The sequence below is a fragment of the Scomber japonicus genome, chromosome 17 (genome assembly GCF_027409825.1).
Source record: "Scomber japonicus isolate fScoJap1 chromosome 17, fScoJap1.pri, whole genome shotgun sequence".
Taxonomy (NCBI): domain Eukaryota; kingdom Metazoa; phylum Chordata; class Actinopteri; order Scombriformes; family Scombridae; genus Scomber; species Scomber japonicus.
In genome coordinates, this window is record NC_070594.1 from 17,751,658 (window position 1) to 17,771,679 (window position 20,022).

The following is a 20,022-nucleotide window of genomic DNA, read 5'->3' on the forward strand; positions in this document are numbered from 1 at the left end:
CAACAGTGCTAATTTAAGATGCTGTTACCGCACCCCAAATGTGTTATCAATCATGAAACCATTTAGTCTGTCACCCCCCTCTGCGTAGTTCCTCCATTGACCCATCAGGCAAAGGCAAAGCTGACTCAATTGCTGGAGATAAAATTGGAAACCATATGAATGTTGTGGCAGATTCCTGCTGAGAGGCATCAGTGAAGTGTGGTGATTTGTTTCCTTCTAAATCATATTTCTGGCTTTTAATCAATAAATCCGCTATGTATTAGAAGATATTTACCTATTTCCAATGACAAAACAAACACGTCTGGATTTATACTAAAATTATACAAAAGTGGTCACACAAGATTTAGAAGTGGCAACAAAAAACAAATAAAAATGTGCTACATGGTTAGAGCGGCTGAGATCTGAGCTGTAAGGAGTCACCACAAGTCAACAGACAGAGGATGAATCAACACAATGTACCACAACCTACAGTACTGACCATTTCCTGAAATATATCATTATTTAACATCACTACACAGATAAAGTCATTTGACGTATATTGGAATAATTGTAGCCTCATTCCTTTATACACTACCTTTCTGTAGTCTGTGTATGCTATTTATTGCAATGCTTTATTCTCGCATGTATTTCTTGTATCTTTACTGACTTTAATTGCTCACCAGAAAGTATTTAACATGTCCATTTTAGGGCTTTAATATCCATTGTACACTGTCAATCTCTTGTTTTAGTTAAAATGGTTTCACACGCTACACTGGCTAATTAATGAAACATGGATTTCAGAATGTGCCATTTTTGCTCAAGTATTTCAGAAAACATACATGCATATCCAATTTGAGACATCATATCTACAAAAAAAATTAATAAATACCTAGAAGGATGTGTGATTGAAACGACAGCCAAAAGTAATTCAGTAGTCCACGCTTTTGAGCCAATTAAAAAACCATAACATGAAACAATCATTGAGGTTTTTGGCTTTTTTTCATGCCATTTTATGAAAAATGACAATCTGAAGTTATTGTACTGTGTACTCTATTATATTGGGCACAACCACGTCTTGCAACATGCAAATCCTTTTTTCTAAGCTACAAATTTGTTTATGCCTTTTCCTGCTTTTGTTTAGTTTTAATTGCACTGGACCATTTATAAGAACATTTGCGACTGAGACGTGTAATGATTTATTGAGGAGTTTTGGCAAAGACAGACCTTTACATCCTTTGAGGCTAGAGTTCATAATTCATCTTTCCTTTGGCCTGCCTTTGTTGTGGCCCTGCTGCAGCCGATCATCAAGGAGGCACATTTGAAATTCAGCCATGTGTCTGGGCAGCCTCTCACTGAGGCCTCAGCTGCTGTTGAACTAGCTGACTGAGTTGATGACCTGACAAACATGCAGTTGATAATCCACCCTGAAGATGATGAGACATGCTTCAGAGTCTACCTTCTGCGAAAATATGAGTAATTCTGCTTTAGAAAACATCCATCTTTGCCGTCCTCGTGTTGTTTCCATTAACAGCCTTCTTAATGACTCACTTTCTCCAGCAGATTTTTACTGGATGCTGCTGGTTGAAATAAAATATTTTTCTGCTTCCTGTTGAATTATTTGGTCATCTATAGATAGTAACCATTTTTCCCTGATGTGAAAATTAAACTCACAACATGATTTGTCTAAAAATATCTCTCTCAGTCCGTGCTTTGTCTCTTTCTCTCAGGGAGCCAGTTTCCCGTTTCCCAGAGGACAGCATCTACGCCATTTCTTCTCCGCAGGTGGACAGAGACAGCCGCGATGTGTTTGAGAGTCATGTGATGACAGGCCAGGGACATGTGAGGGCGCTGTGCAGGGATGACATGTTGATGTACAGGGAGTACGTCAAGAACAGATACATGTGAAATGACAACATGGGATGGATTTCTGTTACCATTATCCATTTTCAGGATCATCAGCTTGAACATTTCGACTTTAACATTTAAGTTACGATTTTTTTCTTTGTGGCTCTAAGATGACGCAGAAGAAGACTGTTAATAATGACAGTAATGGTGCATGAACAACCAATAAGTCTTGCCTTTGGACAAAAATTATGCTTGAATTGATTTTTTTATTTTAATGAGTCATTTTAGTGTTTTAATTCTTTATTCCTTCAGTCAGACGAGCCTTAAAAGGCTACGATGCTTTTTATTTGTTGGTCTTGTTTTTTTTCCTGTCAGTTACATTTTAATTGCAACTTTTTTAGAAGTAAGTTAATTTAATTATGATAGATGTAAATTTCAAACATGTAAATTAATATAAATTGTTTTGAATCTTAAAAAATGGAAAATAATGTGACGGTAGGCCTGAAGGGTCCTACCTCAGTGACAGATGTTCTTCAGGTTTTAATTTCTGTTTTTATTCCTTTTGTTGAATCTGTTTCATGTCATTTGACCACACTGTACTAAACAGTGTTGACCAACAGTCTTACATGATGTAAGTTGTTACATGTACAAGTAATTGAATGTCCAGTTAATACTCTTTTCTCCTTTGAGCAGTTCACTATGCAATATAATTAAACCTGAATTATGTTGTTTCTCATGACCAATACCCTGATATTTTCACTGTAAATTAATAAGTCTGCCTTCTATTTTTTGCTTTTTATAACTGCATTTCTGAGATGTCAGGTGATTATTGTGTATAGTAATTCTAAATTAAACCTTTATTTATTACATTTGTGTGATAGATTGCATTGCTCTTGCAAATAAGCAGCTTTCTTCACTGTGTATATTTCACTTTTCTACTTTTATATGTAGATTTATTTGTTGTTCTTCATTCTTCATACATGCAAAATTGAACAATGTTCCCCTCACGCAGCCTCTGTAATTGTTCTTCATCTCTCCCACTCTCAACTGTCAGTTCTTCTTTCTCCACTTTCTTTTTCACCCATCACTGTATGTTCTGCCTGTCACACTTTTCACCTTTCTCTCTCGCACACTCTCTTAGTATTCGGCTTTCAACCACAGGTGTCAGGAAATGTGAAATGTAATGAAGACTGTATTACACAAACAGTCAGCATACTGACTGACCACTGGCTGCTGCATCTGTGCCTCGTGAGCCTGAAGGCGGGGGGAGGATAGTGAGGGGAGGGAGTGGAGGAGTTTTGCTTCAGCATGTGATAGAGAATGGCAGGGGAATTAAAGAAAACTACTTTTACACTGTATTTGAAACCACATTAACCCAAGACAGTAAACCATGGGCAAGGAGAAAATGTTATGTTCATGCTGTTTGTTTTTTTTTTAAAAACCCTGCAGTGCTTTCATGATAATCAGAGTGTTAAGAGTGCACCACAGATATCCAGAATACAATCCAGTATTAAAACATCTCAGAGTGAAGAGAGCCTCTCGGGTTGAATCGGGAGGCTTCTTTCACCCTTTCTATGTTGTGTGCTAGAGGGGAATATGGATCAAATTGGGCTGCTTTGCTTTTACTGTTCCTGGGATGCATTCATACAGTATGTGTCTGATGGTCTCTGACACTGTCCACATTTTGAGAGTAATAATGAGCACATACAGTTACCCAACCTACCATCCCTTTTGAGTGTTACTTCACAACTTCAGTTTAATTATCCTCCACAGCAGGTTGAATCCTTGTTTTCTATTTAGTACATTATATGCATTGATAGTTTTATTGGTAGTACCATTTTTGTTAACCTTAATGTACAGTTTAAAGAGCCTCAGTGATCTACTGTCTGTAAAGGGAACTGTAAGGAATTCCCAGGAAAAAAAGTTCAGTAGGTTCAATTTTGAAAGTATTAGAGTCCTTAAATGATAGTACAATCCGCACAGCATCTGCAAGGACAAGAAAACTGGCATTTTCTCTGAGCCACTCGAAAATGTATTTTTCTCGAATGTGTCAGCTTCTCTGTGCAGAATGATGCATGTGCAGAGTTTGACAAATGAAGGCTGTTTTCACATTCATCTACTGAAAGGGGAACATTTCTCTGTGTGGTGTTTAAAGGCGTGTACCTACAAGCATGATTTGTGACATCCCAACTAGTTTGGAGCCAATCGTGGCCCACAATGCATCTTACATACCAACAACCGCACAGTGCTGATAGACTGAGAATGAGTTTCTCAGTGAAGCAGGAGACATCCAGCAGTTAAACCATTGAAATGAACAGTATTTACATATTCATGGATCTGTATTTTTCAATGTGAAAGAAAAAGTTGAATTTATTAGAAGAATTTATTACAAGGTAATTTAAGTTTTTGACTAAATTGTTACAAATTACTCAATGTCTTAAATATGCCTGGAGGGGACATGCTGTACACATAAGATACAGGAGAGTATATGATATTAGTTATACTCATCCCAAATTTGAAGCTCTCTGTTTTTTAAAATGTTTTCTATGTTTTTTTTAATAATTAGTATTTATTAAGTTAACTCCGTTTGTTATTCTATGGACATGTCTGTGAAGATTCTCAGTAAGTCGAGTGTAGGTGGAAGATGTTGCGGATCTCAGCCAAGGGGCTTCTTCAGTTCCAAAGTGAGCCCTGAAGTCCAGTTGCCCTCGATTAACCCACCTTGGACATCAATAGACATGTGCCTCCCTATCTACAGGAACTGATCATACCACCACCCACACTAAGATCTGCCAGCAGCTTGCTCCTCCTCCAAACTTCTGCTGCACCATGCTTGTAGAACAGCCCTCCTAACTGTCTTAGGGCAGCAAAGACCCAAACTCTTAAGGCTTAAAACCTTCTTATTCAGGAAGTCATCTTACATTTTTTTATATATTTTTACTGCTGTAGAACTTTGAGATTCACTGCGAATGAAAATGACAAATTAAACCAATTTAGTTGTTTTTCTTTTCAAATATGTTACACATGTACTAAAATTGGCACATGTAAATAAATCCCTTTTTTATATCTTGAGTCTCCCATCTGTCACCTTACTTGACACTCTAGCTATGCTTCCCCATATGAACCACAACTCTGAAATTTATATCCATCTCCCACATTTTACTGTCCTCTATCACTTGAATTGTTTTTGTCTCTGCTCACTCGTTAATGGCCTTTTTTTGCTTTAATTAGGGTCACACTCAGTTTTTCCAGAGTAAATATCTACAGAAAGGTATTCTTACATTGAGGGATGAGTCACTGTGCCTGTGTGTTTGCGCATGCGAGCACGTGATAGCATGTGTGCACTCTTGAAAATGAGAGCTGTCTGTGTTTGAGGGCAGGGGAAATGTAGACAGTTTGGTTCCCGAAAGGGCTGTTTTGAAGGCTAAAGAGGTCTTTCATGTAAGGCCGTGTTTTTCTCATGTTTTTATGTTCCTAATGGCAGGTGTCTCATTATACAGAAACCTCTTAGCACATAAATGAATAAATGCACTTTGCCACTGATATTTTGGGCGGCCTGTTCTTGGTAGACCCAGACAATAGAAGTAAGGAATGAATATTTGTGGGTGGTGTAAGCTGCGTGTCGCCTCTTTTTTGTGAAAAATCTGTTGGTTTTGTTTTGTGCACCTCAGGTAACAATCAAAAATAATTGTAGCTGTCTTTTCTTCATGTGTGTGGTGGGGTTAGGTATATGCCTGGTCTTTGATATGAGTCACTAGGCACTTCATATGACCGCTTAGCTTATGAATGAAGACAACCCCCTCTCCAGCTCCTGGTCCACTGAAAGGTGGCCAAACAGCTGTTGCCTGGAAACCAAAACTGGTTACCATATTGCTATTCTGCTTTGAATCTCCCTGTCACCCACCCATACAAACAATCAACATTCCATCCATAAGTATGTTCATTGTAAACGTGTGAGACATGAATGCAACAATATTTATAACTAAAATATCACATTGTCTTTAAAAAGTACATAAAACATTCTGCAAAAACATTCAATGCCTCATCTTTTGTCCTTGTATCAATGCAACAGAAGATACATTGAATGTTTTATGTTGAATTGTTTGAACTTCATGTCCACATGAATTACCTTCAACCAATTCTTTATTTTTACTTTAGTGTAAAGCGTAAGTTGGGTGTGTTATAGTTTAATTTGAGACATAAGTCATGGAAAAGGAAAAAGAAAGAGGATTTCCAACCAGCAAATTCTTTATTGTTATTATTATTTAGTATTTTATGGGTTTTAAAAAAAGGTACCAAAGGGGCTACATGGTGTTTGTTCCCAGAGAAATAATATTTACTTGACATATTCAATCACATGTTTAGCCCAGTGTGTGCTGACTTTCGGTGTGTTACTATAAGAAGGTGCAGTTATGCAGAATACACAGTTCTTAGAAGGCAACCACACTGAGGAGGGTATGTCTCTGCAGTAAGATATTACACATACTGTACAAGAAGCTGAACTCAGGTGGGTCATCTACCAGGGCTGGATTTTTTTGCAGTTTTTGCATACCATAAAGGATTGTTCTCCTTCTCCCAGAGTGCATTAGTAATTTTGTGCAGACCATCTGCTACGCCTACGTGAGCACCCTCTATCTGTCTACAGTGGCTTTAATACGTCTCTCCATCTCTCTTCTGCTGCCTTTACTCTCACTTTCTTCCCTGGCTGCACTTACACGTGAGATAAACAGTAGACCTTCTGGCTTAATAAACAATGTATTAGCATTTTTAATGGCTGCATTCTATATAGTTTAGCTATCATTAATGATATTGGTTGCACCCGAGTAAAAAATATATGCTGTGAGAAAGCTCTGGGTTAGTATTTGTTATTTATTAAAAGTACTGCAGCATTTGGTGTATCAGTACAAGAGCTCCACAGATAATCTTCTCTTCTCACTGTGCGTGTAGGTTGACTGCTACTTAATACAGCCGGCTATTATATATATATATATATATATATATATACATATTTACATTAAGGGCTCAAGGTGGGGGATTGTTTTTGAAGTCCTTAATGGAAGAAACTGTTAATAAATGAAAACAGGATTGGGGAAAAACAGCCCCACATTAGAAAAATATGCAAGAATATAAACAGATGTTATACATATAATATAATATTTAATAAAAAAATCATACAGTAATATTGAATTATTACAGTAGAGTGAACACTCATGACAGGCTAGAAATGAACAATATAGCACAGTAATTAATAAACCTAGAGTACACAAAAGAATTATAACAGTTAAATAAGAGTGAGGCTACTTATTATTTTAATTAGTAACATTAGCCTATAGGCTAACCTGCCTTCGTTAGGCAATACCACTAAACAGAAATGTATCTAATTTATTTATTTATTTCTCAAATTACATACACATACATAGAACTGCAAAAATGTACGGGATAGCTATAACTGTAGTTCAATAAGGGTATCTGGAGAACTAATAAAATGTGTTTGTTATCAAGAAACAGTGGGTGGAAAGATGTTAGGCAATGGCGCCATTAGGGGTTACCATTAGCAACACAGTGTTTAACTGGCAACTGCCGGTGGCAAAATGTTAGTTTGTTTTAGATTAATGCTGCTGATAACAAGTAATTTCAGCCACGTTTCTGTCCTTGACAGGTTCCCCTCGAACAGGAAAGAAAAGAAAAACAGTTGAACAGGATACATAATGAGACACTGAAAGTCCCAACTCTTGAAATCTGCTCATGTATTAGCAGAAAACGTGCGTCAACCCACATGTTTAGTATGAAACTCTGTCTTTAGATGTGCTTAATAGAATGTGTGCACTAAATTTAAGATTTCCACTTTACAGTAAACCCAGGTTGGTCTCTGTTAGTAGGTACTCTCTTTTCCCAGATGCCAATACCTGCTATTGATTTATGGGTCATAACACTTTACATAGATTCTCCTCTGATTACACTTCTGAAATTAGTGGAAATTAGCAGCTTTTTAAGACAAGATGACTCACTTTTCCTCTGTGGGATACACTGCAGTTAAAAAAAAGAAGATTTACTGTAATGTCTCTCAGAGTATACTGCAAACGAAAAATAAGTGACTAACTTCATTGCGAACGTCACTTTATAGTTCCAAGGTATAGCCTAGAGCTTCCTTATGCCCTTTATTTCTAACTATTCGTGATGCTTAATAGGCCTAACTGGGACTTTGTGTGTTCCTCAAACTGCTGCCTGAATTCACATTGCTCAGGCGTCTCTGCAGAGGTGTACTGGCTTGTTGGATGAACCGTTAATTTTCTCAGTGAAAAAATATGCAGAAACCTCACTCTCTCTCTCTCTCTCTCTCTCTCTCTCTCTCTCTCTCTCTCTCTCTGTCTGTCTCACTCTCTCTCTGTCTCGCCCCCCCCTCCCCTTCCCTCCCCTCTCTTCCTCTCTCTCTCTGCCATGACGTAACTTGGGTTTAAAGCTCTCCGTACGCGTCTGCGGTCGTTCCCCTCTCCTCCTCCTCCTCTTCCTCCTCACATTCACTTTCCTCGCCGAGTTGAACATCGGCCAATGCTTCACACCACCCCTGCCCTGGGTGTCTGTCCCATGCATGGGAAGCATAACAAAATCAAGGGCTTCACCTGAGATGGTCTAAAGGAGCGAGAAAAAGGGGCAAACGTTGCAGTCTTTTGCTTTTCGGTTCTGCCTACTACAGACGAGGAGCTCTAACTTCTAAGAAAATCTCAGCTCATTCCGTTTTGTCACGGAGGTAGGTATCCGAAACTTTTTTGTGTATTTACTAGATGGAAAAGATACAAGATGAATACCTTACTTTATATCCGCCCCCACTGTTTTGTTTAACTGTCTCTCCAAATTAGAAGAATGAACGGTACAAGAAAAAAAAAAGATATGAAGGATATGAAAGGGAGGCATTTTCTGGTAATTTAGGGAATTCAAGTATTTAATATGCTTAATTAGTATTAAGCAATTGTATGTTCTTGTAAAAGTATTTAAACACATACAAAATAATGATTAGGAGGTGCTCAGTTAGAAAGTATTTAGTCTTCTATAGTTAAAGTTGCTGTGATTTCAGCACCACGGACAGCTCTTGTACCTTTTGCTGCTGTTGCATTATCTCAGTAACTTTCCAAGGAGAAATCCACCTTTAAAACAGCACAACACTGTGTTATGACAATCATTTTTGATAATAAAGTCAACACCTAACAAACAACTTGTTTGTAGACAGTTTTATCTAAGTGTTGGGTTTCATATGTGAACTTACATGAGAAAATCTGTCCTGAGAGGTGTTTCAGCTCTTATTCAATATGCACCAGCTCCAAGATTTGTAGATGGCTTCATCACTACTGTCTATTTTTCTGTTATTCAACTCAAATGCACAAGTAAGAGCTGAGCTGTATAGTACATATTATAGAATTACAAGGTGGATTTTCCTTGACAGTTTTGCATGATTTTAATTATACAGTGACCACAGTGAAAACAAATGTAATTGTCTCACTTTAGAAATCTCATTTGTCATAGTTAATTGTAATATTAATATTGCAGCAGAATTTCAGTCTCAGAGTTTCAGAGTCACTGGGAAGGACAGTTTAGGCTTATTAAGCAAATACTTTCCGACAGAGAAAATGAATCCCTACCAGCTTGAGAGGTTCTGTCATGTAATAAATCCTGACCTCCTTGTGAAAAGAGAAAAAATAAGACAAAAGACTTGTGAAAAGAGAATTTTGCTTTGATACATCACCTTAACAAACCCATCTATTTGTTCTTCTCTGCTGCCCACAGGACAAAGAGAAGACAACGTGGAGATATGAACGAGTCACTGCTGGTGAATGACTCCTCTGTGAGTCCTGTGGCTGGAGAAGCTCTCCAATGGTTGGAGGCTGATTCTCCAGAGCTCAATGGCACCCTGGAGTTCTCCACTGATCCACTAGATTTTCCCATCAACCCGTGGGACATTATGCTCTGCATGTCAGGCACTGTCATCGCCTGTGAAAACGCCATAGTGGTAGCAATCATCTTCTACACGCCGACACTAAGGACTCCCATGTTTGTGCTGATTGGGAGTCTGGCCACAGCAGATCTGCTGGCTGGCATGGGATTAATCCTGAACTTTGTGTTTCAGTATGTGATCTCCTCAGAGACCATCAGCCTTATCACTGTAGGCTTCTTAGTGGCCTCCTTCACAGCATCCATCAGCAGCCTCTTAGCCATAACAGTGGACCGTTATTTCTCTCTCTATAACGCCCTGACTTACTTCTCAGAGAAGACACTGCAGTATGTGCACCTGATGTTACTGGGCACATGGGGGGTGTCTCTGTTCCTGGGCTTGCTGCCGGTGCTCGGCTGGAACTGCCTGGACGATCCGTCCTCTTGCAGCATCGTCCGCCCTTTGACCCGGAGCAACGTCACTCTCTTGGCCACTTCTTTCTTTATCATCTTCATTCTCATGCTGACCCTGTACTTCAAGATTTGCAAGATTGTGTGCCACCACGCCCACCAGATCGCCCTTCAGCAGCACTTCTTTGCCACGTCCCATTACATTGCCACCAAGAAGGGGGTCTCCACTCTGGCCATCATCTTGGGGACGTTTGGTGCCAGCTGGCTTCCCTTCGCCATTTACTGCTTGGTGGGTGAACGGGAGTATCCATCAGTGTACACCTATGCTACACTGCTGCCAGCCACCTACAACTCTATGATCAACCCCATCATCTACGCCTACAGAAATGCAGAGATACAGCGTTCCATCTATATGCTTCTCTGTGGCTGCTTTCAGGCCAATGGGGCTTACAGGTCCAGGTCACCAAGTGAAGTCTAAAGGTGCTAGGGTTCTTTGTGTATGAGTGTGTGTGTTTGTGTGAGTGTAAATGTGTAAATGTGAAGAGAGAGAGGGGGAGAGCAAAAAACAAACCATCCTGTGACCATTGACAATCTGCTTTCAGTTGACAGTGAATGCTTTTACTAACACAAAGAGGGTGTGATACTAGAAAATATGTCTCTCATGCATACTGTGTCTGCACTTTACGTCTCAACACGAGTTAAGATGAGATTTTGGAAATGCTGTGAACAAGAAATTTCTGTGAAAAAGACAAAAACAAAACCTGTGAATGTACTTAAATGAGAAAAGGAATGGAAAAACTTGCACTTTACTTAATGTTTTTTGAAATGCCAAAGCAGTATTGTATAGCCCTTCTTGTGTTTAAACGTTTGAACTTGTGAGTGCCGTGCGCCATTTTATATTTTGTATTGTATCGTCTTTGATGTACATTTTCTACAAGAGGAATAAAAGGATCAAATCCAGCTGTGGCTCCATCACGTGTCTTCACTGTGGCACCTTTCTTTGAAGGGCTCCGTGTATTACACCTGACTTGTTTTTGTTTTTTACATTCAGTCGTTCCAGCCTTTTCCTTCGGAGCGCAGGTGGGTCTGTTTGAAGAGGCTAATGGCACATTGAGAAAGCAAGTACCTTGCCCCGGAAAATAGCTTCAATTTGCACCTAGACAGATTTGAATCCTGTTTGCTCAGTCTGTGTGTGCGCTGTGTACGTGTGTGTACGTGTGTGTGTGTGTGTGTGTGTGTGTGAGACAGAGAAAGAGTGTGAGTGAATGAGGCAGACACATAAAGAGAGAGTGAGAGATACCACAAACGTGTGAAAACATGTGCCATGTGGTCAATGTGCCTTCTCAGAGTTTTGATTACCTCCTCTCCAGGATTAGCAGGTGTAATAATAATAAACACCTGTTTCATGATTATTTGAAATGAGCCCAACTACTAAAGCTACAGGAGTCAAAGGAGCATTGTTTCCATGTATCTCATCATGGTATGTCATTATTGACTTTGGTATATGGTTGCATTGATCAGATATGATGCACTATATTTTGCAAGTGCAGGAAATGAAAAAGGTTGTTTAAATTTAGTAGTGTCTTATCTCGCTTTATCTCATCAGCATTTGCAGTCATGATACAGTAAAGCAGCTGCAGGCACGTGTATGTGTGTGTGACAGAGCAACATGAGAGATGCTAATAAGTCTGTCTGCTCTCCCTGTCAGCTGTGATGTTAAGACTAAATGAATCTGGCAGCCGCAGCAGCCACAAACACAGCCGTTTATCTGCCAGGCTATTTAACCAGGTTCTGGTTCAGGGCATCAGAGTGCCACACAGGGATGATGACACTAATGCAGACCAGTAATGGGTAATATTTAGAAATACTGTAAAATGAAAAAAAAATAAATAAATAAAAAAATAGATTGAACTGTTACAAGGCTTATGTGAGTGTATTTTTAAACACTCATATTTATGTTCTTCTTTGTAAAAATGTTCCCCACTCATTACTTCACATTACATCTGGTTCTTACATTGTGCAACACCTGTTTTAACTTACCTATTTTAAACATGGCCTTAGTACACTGAGTGTCATTGGTTCATTAGCATAATTATATAATTACTGATCATAAAAGCTCAATGAATTATTGGATTAAGTACTCAGGACATATTCACATGAATATTCAAATCAAATGTAGAGACTATACAACTTATTATAAAATTATAATTATGTGAATACAGAAGTAGCATTGCAGAAAAGTTTTAGTCATGCAAGCAGCGTGACTCTAAGGATAGCTTTCTTTATAGCCACTTTGGTCCAGACTAAAATATCTCAATAACTGTTGCATGGATTGATGAAATTCAGCACAGACATTCATGATCCCCAGAGAATGAATCCATCTGACATCAGTGATGCAGTGGCATTTGACTTTGTCCAATATTTGTTGTATGACCAAATATTTGCAAAACAAATGAAAGTTCCACCATCCTCAGAGTACTTTGTTAATATGCAAGTATGCTAACATACTAAATAATCAATCAACACAGTGATCATGGTAAATATCAGCATGTTAATATTGTCATTGTGAATGCTCAATTTCTCAAGGCATCGCTAACATAATCAGATATCTGTCTGATATCTGATTATATTAGTTTTAAAATGAAATAAGGAACATCTTTACATTGCTTCCTTCAGTCTAATTGTTTTTATGAAGAGATGTTCAAAGTTTTGTTTTCTTTTGCACCTTTAACCTTTTAGTGTCGTTTTTGATTGAGGTCTGTGCAACACAAGTGCCTCAAGACTAGAAAATAATGCAGGGCCCTCAACTATTGTCATTCTCTTGTTTTGTCTGTGTTGGACAGCTCAATCTCACTCATATCTAAACAGCAGCTATCAAATGTAATAGTCTCCAGTTCGATTGTCTCAGCCAGTTTGAGGCTGATCACAAAGTGGGGGAAAGGCGAAGGATGCTGCTGGAGGCTACTAATGGACTGCTGAGGACTGTACACTGTGAAAGCACGAGATGTTTGTTCATCGTGTCTTTTTGCTCCGCCTCAACAGATGTTGCTTTTGGTCACCCACCAAAACAGGCAACCACCTGTTTGTACACAGCAAAGTTCACACATGGCAATAGGCTACTGTATACAAATGTGTTTATAGTACGTTTATAGCATATATTGGAGAAGATAATTAGATGGATTGTTATATTTAGATTTTGCAATTTCAGCTTTGGTTTATATCTGCTTCTCATAACCTGGTTGTAAAAGTTTCTGTGTGACCAGCTTTAACACTTGGGATGTAACATGTTGCTTGTTGAGTCACTGCCATGACTTGTGGCAACAATTACTGGGGCCAAAGTTTGTCCCTTGCGCTGCTTAACAGGGGCTTCTCTTCTTCTGGTTACCTTTTAAGATCAGCACAGAGCTGAGTGCTTCATAGCTGGTTATAGGTTATAAAGACATGACTTTTGACTGTTGTTCTGTCCACCTGTATTTATTTACACTTATCTGTTGGCATCAGATACTGATTTCAGATGTCTAATATGTGTCTGATAACCCTAACTCTAACCCTCAGATGAATAAGAAGTTATGAAATATAAATAAATCTGAGTTATCACTTCTCAGTATTGTTGCAGAGGTTGACATTAACAACACTGAAATGTCCCTTTAGTCCTTCACTTTGATATTAGACCCATTAGACTAAATAGAAGCTGGTAACACTGTTTGAATTATGTAATGCTTGATCATGGCAGACCTGAGCAGCTCTCTAGGCAATTACTGAAGTACACAGTTGAATGATTCCCTCATTAATAACATTAATTACAGTGGCGAAGCAAATGCACTCCATAGGAACATTACTATTACTGAGTTATCCATTAGCTCAATGGAAAAGGTTTTGCTGTTATTGATTGTGTTAATCACACAGATTGCTGTTTGTTTTTTTTCCTCCCTCCTGGTTGCCATTTCATATTCATATAATAAGTGTAATTGCAGGAATGTTTGAGATATAGATGGCAGAAGAAACAAAAAATCAATACTGGCATTCATTTATTTTGTAACTGCCCATGGAAATCACAGCGGTATCTGGGGAAGACTTGGAGCCTCCAGATGCTGGGGTTTACCAAGATGCACACACACACACACACACACACACACACACACACACACACACAGGTATAGACTAACCCTAACCCAGGGACAAGCCCACTTCAGCTACATAAAATCTGCCTCGCAATAAAAGTTATCGTCATTTGCCTTTGCTGCTCTCCCTGTGGCCTGTTCAAACAGTGTGTGTGTGTGTGTGTGTGTGTGTGTGTGTGTGTGGGCACAGGACTGCAGTGAATGAGTGTGCTTGTTAGTAGCCTGGCTCCTACCAGGATTCGTCACTTGTAACTTGTCAGATTGTGGGTGGGTGTACATGTGATGTCTGTATGTGCGCTGTATATGCTGCACGCATGCTGTGTGAGGTTCTGTGCATCTACGTGTCTATGATTGAGTGTGTTTATGAGAGAGAGAGAGACCAGTCCTAAACCTGGCCCAGGGGACATTAAATCCTCTCTCCTTCTGGCTTCTCAGAAAAACACTGTGTGACATTGTGAGTGTGGGTGAGAGACATTTTTCAAGGTACAGTGAGCTTAATAAGCTTTGTGGACAGCAACATGCTGTTTGAGGATTTAGCTTTTTGCTTGCGCCACACAGGATGTTCTTGAGGCTGCTTGCAGACATTTATCGAGGGTAAAATGCTGTTACTGTTATTGAATTATTTAAATGGACTATGGACCCAATTATTTGGCCACTTTTGCATTTCTAAAAGTAGAATATTACTGTAAATAACAGTCTAAAAATCATGAACATCACCATAAATATTGCCAAGTGTATCAATGTATCAGCTCTAAAGTAATGTGCAGTACATGGCTGCAGGAGCACTTCACTATTAATTCAACTTAAAATGGTAAAACTCCAGATCCACATACAGAGAAACACTGTTCTGCTCTTACTGTATGTTCATTACTGTCACTGATTCCTCTTAAATGTTACATCTTCATCATACATAATTTCATCATCCACATCCAAACTAATGCAAAATAAGTCAACCAATAAAAAATGTATAATACTATTATCAACATTTGAGCTATCAGTGAGCTACTAGTGTTTTTTCACTTGACCCTTACAATGAACTACAGCAAGCAAGCAAACATTTTATTCATTTCAATGTAGCATTTGCCTTTCCTTTATAGAAGTTGGGAATATGCCACAGGTCTTTTTCACAGCAGACATTTTGACTCGTCACTGTAGGAAAACACAGGTGTTACTAATAACATTAACAATGACTCAGTTTCATTCACGTGCCCTAGTAAGCCCTGACAGTGTGACAGTAAGTATACGGAAACTGAAACAGTTCAATTATATTCAGCCATCATTTATTTTATTATTTAAACTCGGGATATTCCTACTGTGGCATGTCAAAGTGTCTGTCGTGTTCGATTCATTTAACTGTCTGAGAAATTACTGTGAAAATGAATGAATAGTTAAATTGGATATGCACTACAAAAAACATTTAGAGAAACCTTTAAAGGGGTCTTAATGTGTCACTTTGGTTTGCCATCCACTTTCTGATTCAAAGAATAAAGAACTTTAAAGTGGCATAATTAATACTCTGCTGTGTGCAGTTTTGCAGCATTTTCCAGATTCGCAGTACAATTGTGTTCCTTGTACATACTTGATGATGCCGATACTTTTAGTACTGTAACTGGTAAAGTAGGTGCAGCAGCTGGTGCCACAAGTATGAAGAGCTCATATTTATTAAATAGGCAAAGCTCACTAGAGTATTACAGTCTATCTGTATCTGTGGATTTACCCATGGTCCTTCTGAGGGCTCCTGACAGACTATAGGTGACTATTTCACTGCTTGTCACATGCTGAACATTAAAAAAGGAGGGGAAGAAATTATCTTAGTAGCTGAGTGAGACAAGGGCGTTTGGATTCCTTGTAATGAGAGGAACTATTTGACGGTCTGTGTATGTGTGGTGAGATATTTATCAAGGACATGACAGCAAGAAGTGGCCAACCAAAGATCAAGCAAATGTTGGCTTAATTTAGAACTTTAGCCTCCTCTGCTACCAGGTCAATTTGACAAAACACATTACCTCATTATTTAAACGTGCCAGGGACTCAGCTATGCTTAAAACTGGAAGTCCATTACAACAGTTCAAGGAAGGAGAAAAAGAATCATGATGAATGAAATACTCCCCTGAAACAGGTCAATTTGACCTGCAAGATAATAAGAAGATTAAGAAGGCAGATAAAGATGCTGGAGCTGAATGAGTCAGTAACTGCAACCAGTTCACTCATTGTCTGCTACATGTATTACTACTCTATTATTCACACCGTACCTTCATTCAGTCTCCTCACTTTGCCTTGTCTGATTCATCTCTCTCTACCCCAGTCAGAGAGTAGTCCAACTGTTGAAAAACGTTGAATACAAAATAATTGTGCTCTACATGTACTTTCACCAATAAAAGAATCATGACAAGGAGAAAAGTCCTATCCTCCATAGTCTGACAGCTCACCTTAGCCATGATAACTAAGATATTGGGTGTGGAGGGGATACATTTCACAACCAGTCTAAGGACTCAAGAATGTGACTTGCATTATTATCTGGACATGATGACTTAAAGGACTGTTGAATGTAGAATTTAGTGGCCTCCAGTGGAACAGACTTGGCAGAAATGGAATATAATACTCATATGTTTTAATCAGTGTAGGCTACCCAGATAGCATGCGAATGTGGGCCACTTGAGGCAATGATCCGGCACTGTAGGCATTCTTCTGGCCCGGACAAAACAGACGTGAACCTAAACTGGCCCATACATTTGGGCCAAATATCACAAAACGAATATGGCCCATCTTTGGCCGAAATATGGCAAGTATGGCAATGACTAATCCGGATGTGAGCCTAAAGAGGCCCACATATAAGGAAACATACTTGGCCCACCTTTGTTGAAACATATTTGGGCCAGTCTTGGCCGAACTGGTTTATTTGGTGTGTTTTTGGTTGACATCTGGCATTGTGATGGCTTGGTTATGGCCCACTTTTGGCAAACATGAGCGGACCGCCCAAGTGCCATCATTCCATGCTGTATGTGGGCCGGATGAACATGTCAGGTGTGGGCCAGATATGGGCCAAAAGAATTTTGCTATCTGGGTATAATCACCTGAAAATAAGAATTGTTGTGTTTTTGATAACTTTTCAGATGGTTGCAATCTGCAACCCTTAGATGACACTAACACACTAGTCCTTTAACTCCTCACTAATAACAGTTTTTAATCATAGACTGTAAAAGAAATAATTAATTTTTGCGAGTGAAAAACAGGCTTAAAACAATTTAAACACCCCGTCAACTCCTTAGAGGGTCTTTCAGTGTGCTTAACAAGACTTTTTAAGGTGACCATACTGTTACAATTAATTTCATGAGCTGAAAACACACTGTGAAATAGCAACAGCTATGCCTGTAGTAACCATGATGAGTTTCATCATGGTTACTTTAGATTTTCAGCATTGTCGACATGGTAGCAACTTGTCATTCCCAAAATTAGTGTCTTCAAGCTACACTGCTTTATCGTCTAGTTCATCTACATGGAACCATATTTTACAAAATGAACATTATGCTGCTTTGAAGAAGACTTGTTAGTTGCAATTGAGACCATAAACTCATTAGGAAGATGTTTACTGGGGTAATAAATCAAGTGATGGTTTTAAATTATTATGAAGTTCATTGCATGCTGTATGTGTTGATTAGAGTTAGAAATATTGTTCAATATTCATGACAAGTGTAACATAAAGTCATATAACTACAAGTACACAACACCTCTGATGTCCACATAACAGTGATGTACAGTACGTTTACTTACATACGTACTATACTGACAATTTGAGGTACCTGAGTATTTCCACTTAATGTTTTCCGTGTGATGTTTCAAATGCAGGTATTTTACTAGTAACAGAGTATATTTTGCATTATGGAATTGTTATATTTTACCTAAGTAAAAGATCTGAGTACTTCTCCTACCATTAATAGATAATACAATGAATTTACACAATGCATTTGCACTGTATATATATTTCACTGACATATATACAAGACCCAAAAAACTGCACCAATTAAATTGAAAAATGGGCAAAACAATCTGATATAAAACCTTCATGACGTCATGTGACTCAACTGATCTGGCAGCAAATGGCAACAGACAAAGACCTGAAGACATAATCAAACAACTGTTGCAGAACTTACGTAATGACATCTGACCTGAGTGTAGACACTGAACGTCCACCTGCAGCGGGTGAGCTCCAACCTCCTGCTGTGTTGCATCCAAAAGAATTCAAAGTGACGTCTGACATTTTGGTGCTCAGACAGACCTGTTCTAATTTTTTTTTTTTTTTTTTTTGTGTGTGTTTTCAATAATTCATGAACTTTAATAACTTTTATAAACTGCACAGAAGGTCAGGGTTAGGGAAGTATGTGTTCAAACAGAGGGACATACAGTACAGTTTTGTTTATTTTCCCCTCTTACCTAGTCACCTATCAATTGTTTTATTGTAATTGAGAAACCATAACTCACTTTATTACATTTATGAGTAAATACAAAGTTTTCAAAAATCAAGCACTTAGAACTGTTATCAAAATTATTGAGAATTATTTGAAAATGTGTTACTTTTCACCTGTGGAAGTGCAAGTGCTCATTATGAGCGATAATATCATCTGCAATGTAAAAAACAACATTAAACCTATCCAGTGGCCATAATAATCTTTTAAATCCCACAGAAGTGTTGCATAATAGTCCTGTTTACATTAGTTTTATCTGGGGATGAGCATGTGTGGGTGTGCTGTGGACTGTGTTTGTGATAATAGAGTGTGTAGGAGGGAGGGCACACAAACAATTATTCATGGGGCAGTCCTGTCATATACAGTTACCTTGATTCCCACCGCATGAAAAAAATATCTCCCCAGTGCATTCAAAGCAAATAATATCAACTGATTGTAATTAACAGATAAGTGTGGGTGATACTCTGTATTTTTCTTGCTGTCAGCAAATCCCATGAAAAGACCAAAACCAGTAATGAACTCGTCTTTTGAACAAATATTGAATATACTCAAGGCATGGTATAGCTTACTCCACTGTACCATAGATATAAGCACAGATGTTTGTAGCCTGTGGGGCATCGGTGCCAGTGGGCCAACCGCAGGGTCATCAGCTGGGAGCCACCCTTCACAGTTTCACCCCTTTTATCCCAGATCATCTCTGGATGGTGGGGCAGCGGGGGGGACGTCTCCCTACTGCTCCCCGCAGCTGGCCCTAAGACACTTAGTTCCCCTGCTTAGGGTCTCTTCGTCTGAGCCACAGCCCCAGAAGCTACCTTTCTATGCCTCCACTGCCAGTTCCCTGAGTGCTTTCTTTCTTTTGCTTGGACCCTGTTATTCCAAGGGTTTTCAGTAGCTGTTGAGTGGCATCCGACTTTGACAGGGTAGGTGCATGCTTCTGTACATGCTGCAGAAGCTCGGTGTACTTCTCCTTCTTCCTTTCAAAGGCTGCCTCCATCCCTTCTTCCCACGGTACTGTGAGTTCTGCCATGATTACTGTCTTGGCAGAGATGGACCACAGGATGATGTCTGGCCATAGAGAAGTTGTGATAATTTCAGGTGGGAACTTCGACTGCTGATTAAGGTTAACCCTCATCTGCCACTCACATCTGGGTTTCAGTATGGACCACTCCCACTGGCTGATGTTTCTGGCCTCAACTCCTTGCCTTGCAAAGCGTGTCTGCAGTATGGAGGATGATGGGCTGGTTTTGTTGGCTTCAAGCCTGCATTCCTCCAACACCTTT

General features: G+C 39.0%; 2 protein-coding genes across 2 annotated transcripts in view; both read left to right on the forward strand.

Annotated features, from left to right (window-relative positions):
- The window catches only part of fig4a (FIG4 phosphoinositide 5-phosphatase a), a 46,235-nt gene extending 43,548 nt beyond the window's left edge, over nt 1-2,687 (forward strand). The window contains exon 24 of the mRNA XM_053336475.1: nt 1,707-2,687. Within this exon, the coding sequence (XP_053192450.1) occupies nt 1,707-1,884 (178 nt within the window). The 3' untranslated portion in view covers nt 1,885-2,687. The remainder of the gene's footprint in view (nt 1-1,706) is intronic.
- A 6,941-nt stretch (nt 2,688-9,628) lies between these two features.
- Nucleotides 9,629-10,636, forward strand: LOC128376692 (G-protein coupled receptor 6). The gene has a single exon (XM_053336479.1). It carries the CDS (start codon nt 9,629-9,631, stop codon nt 10,634-10,636), a length of 1,008 nt encoding a protein of 335 aa, XP_053192454.1.
- The last annotated feature ends 9,386 nt before the right edge of the window (nt 10,637-20,022 follow it).

Coding starts and splice junctions, on each gene's coding strand:
- LOC128376692 (XM_053336479.1), top strand. CDS start 9,629: ATGAACGAGTCACTGCTGGTGAATGACTCCTCTGTGAGTCCTGTGGCT.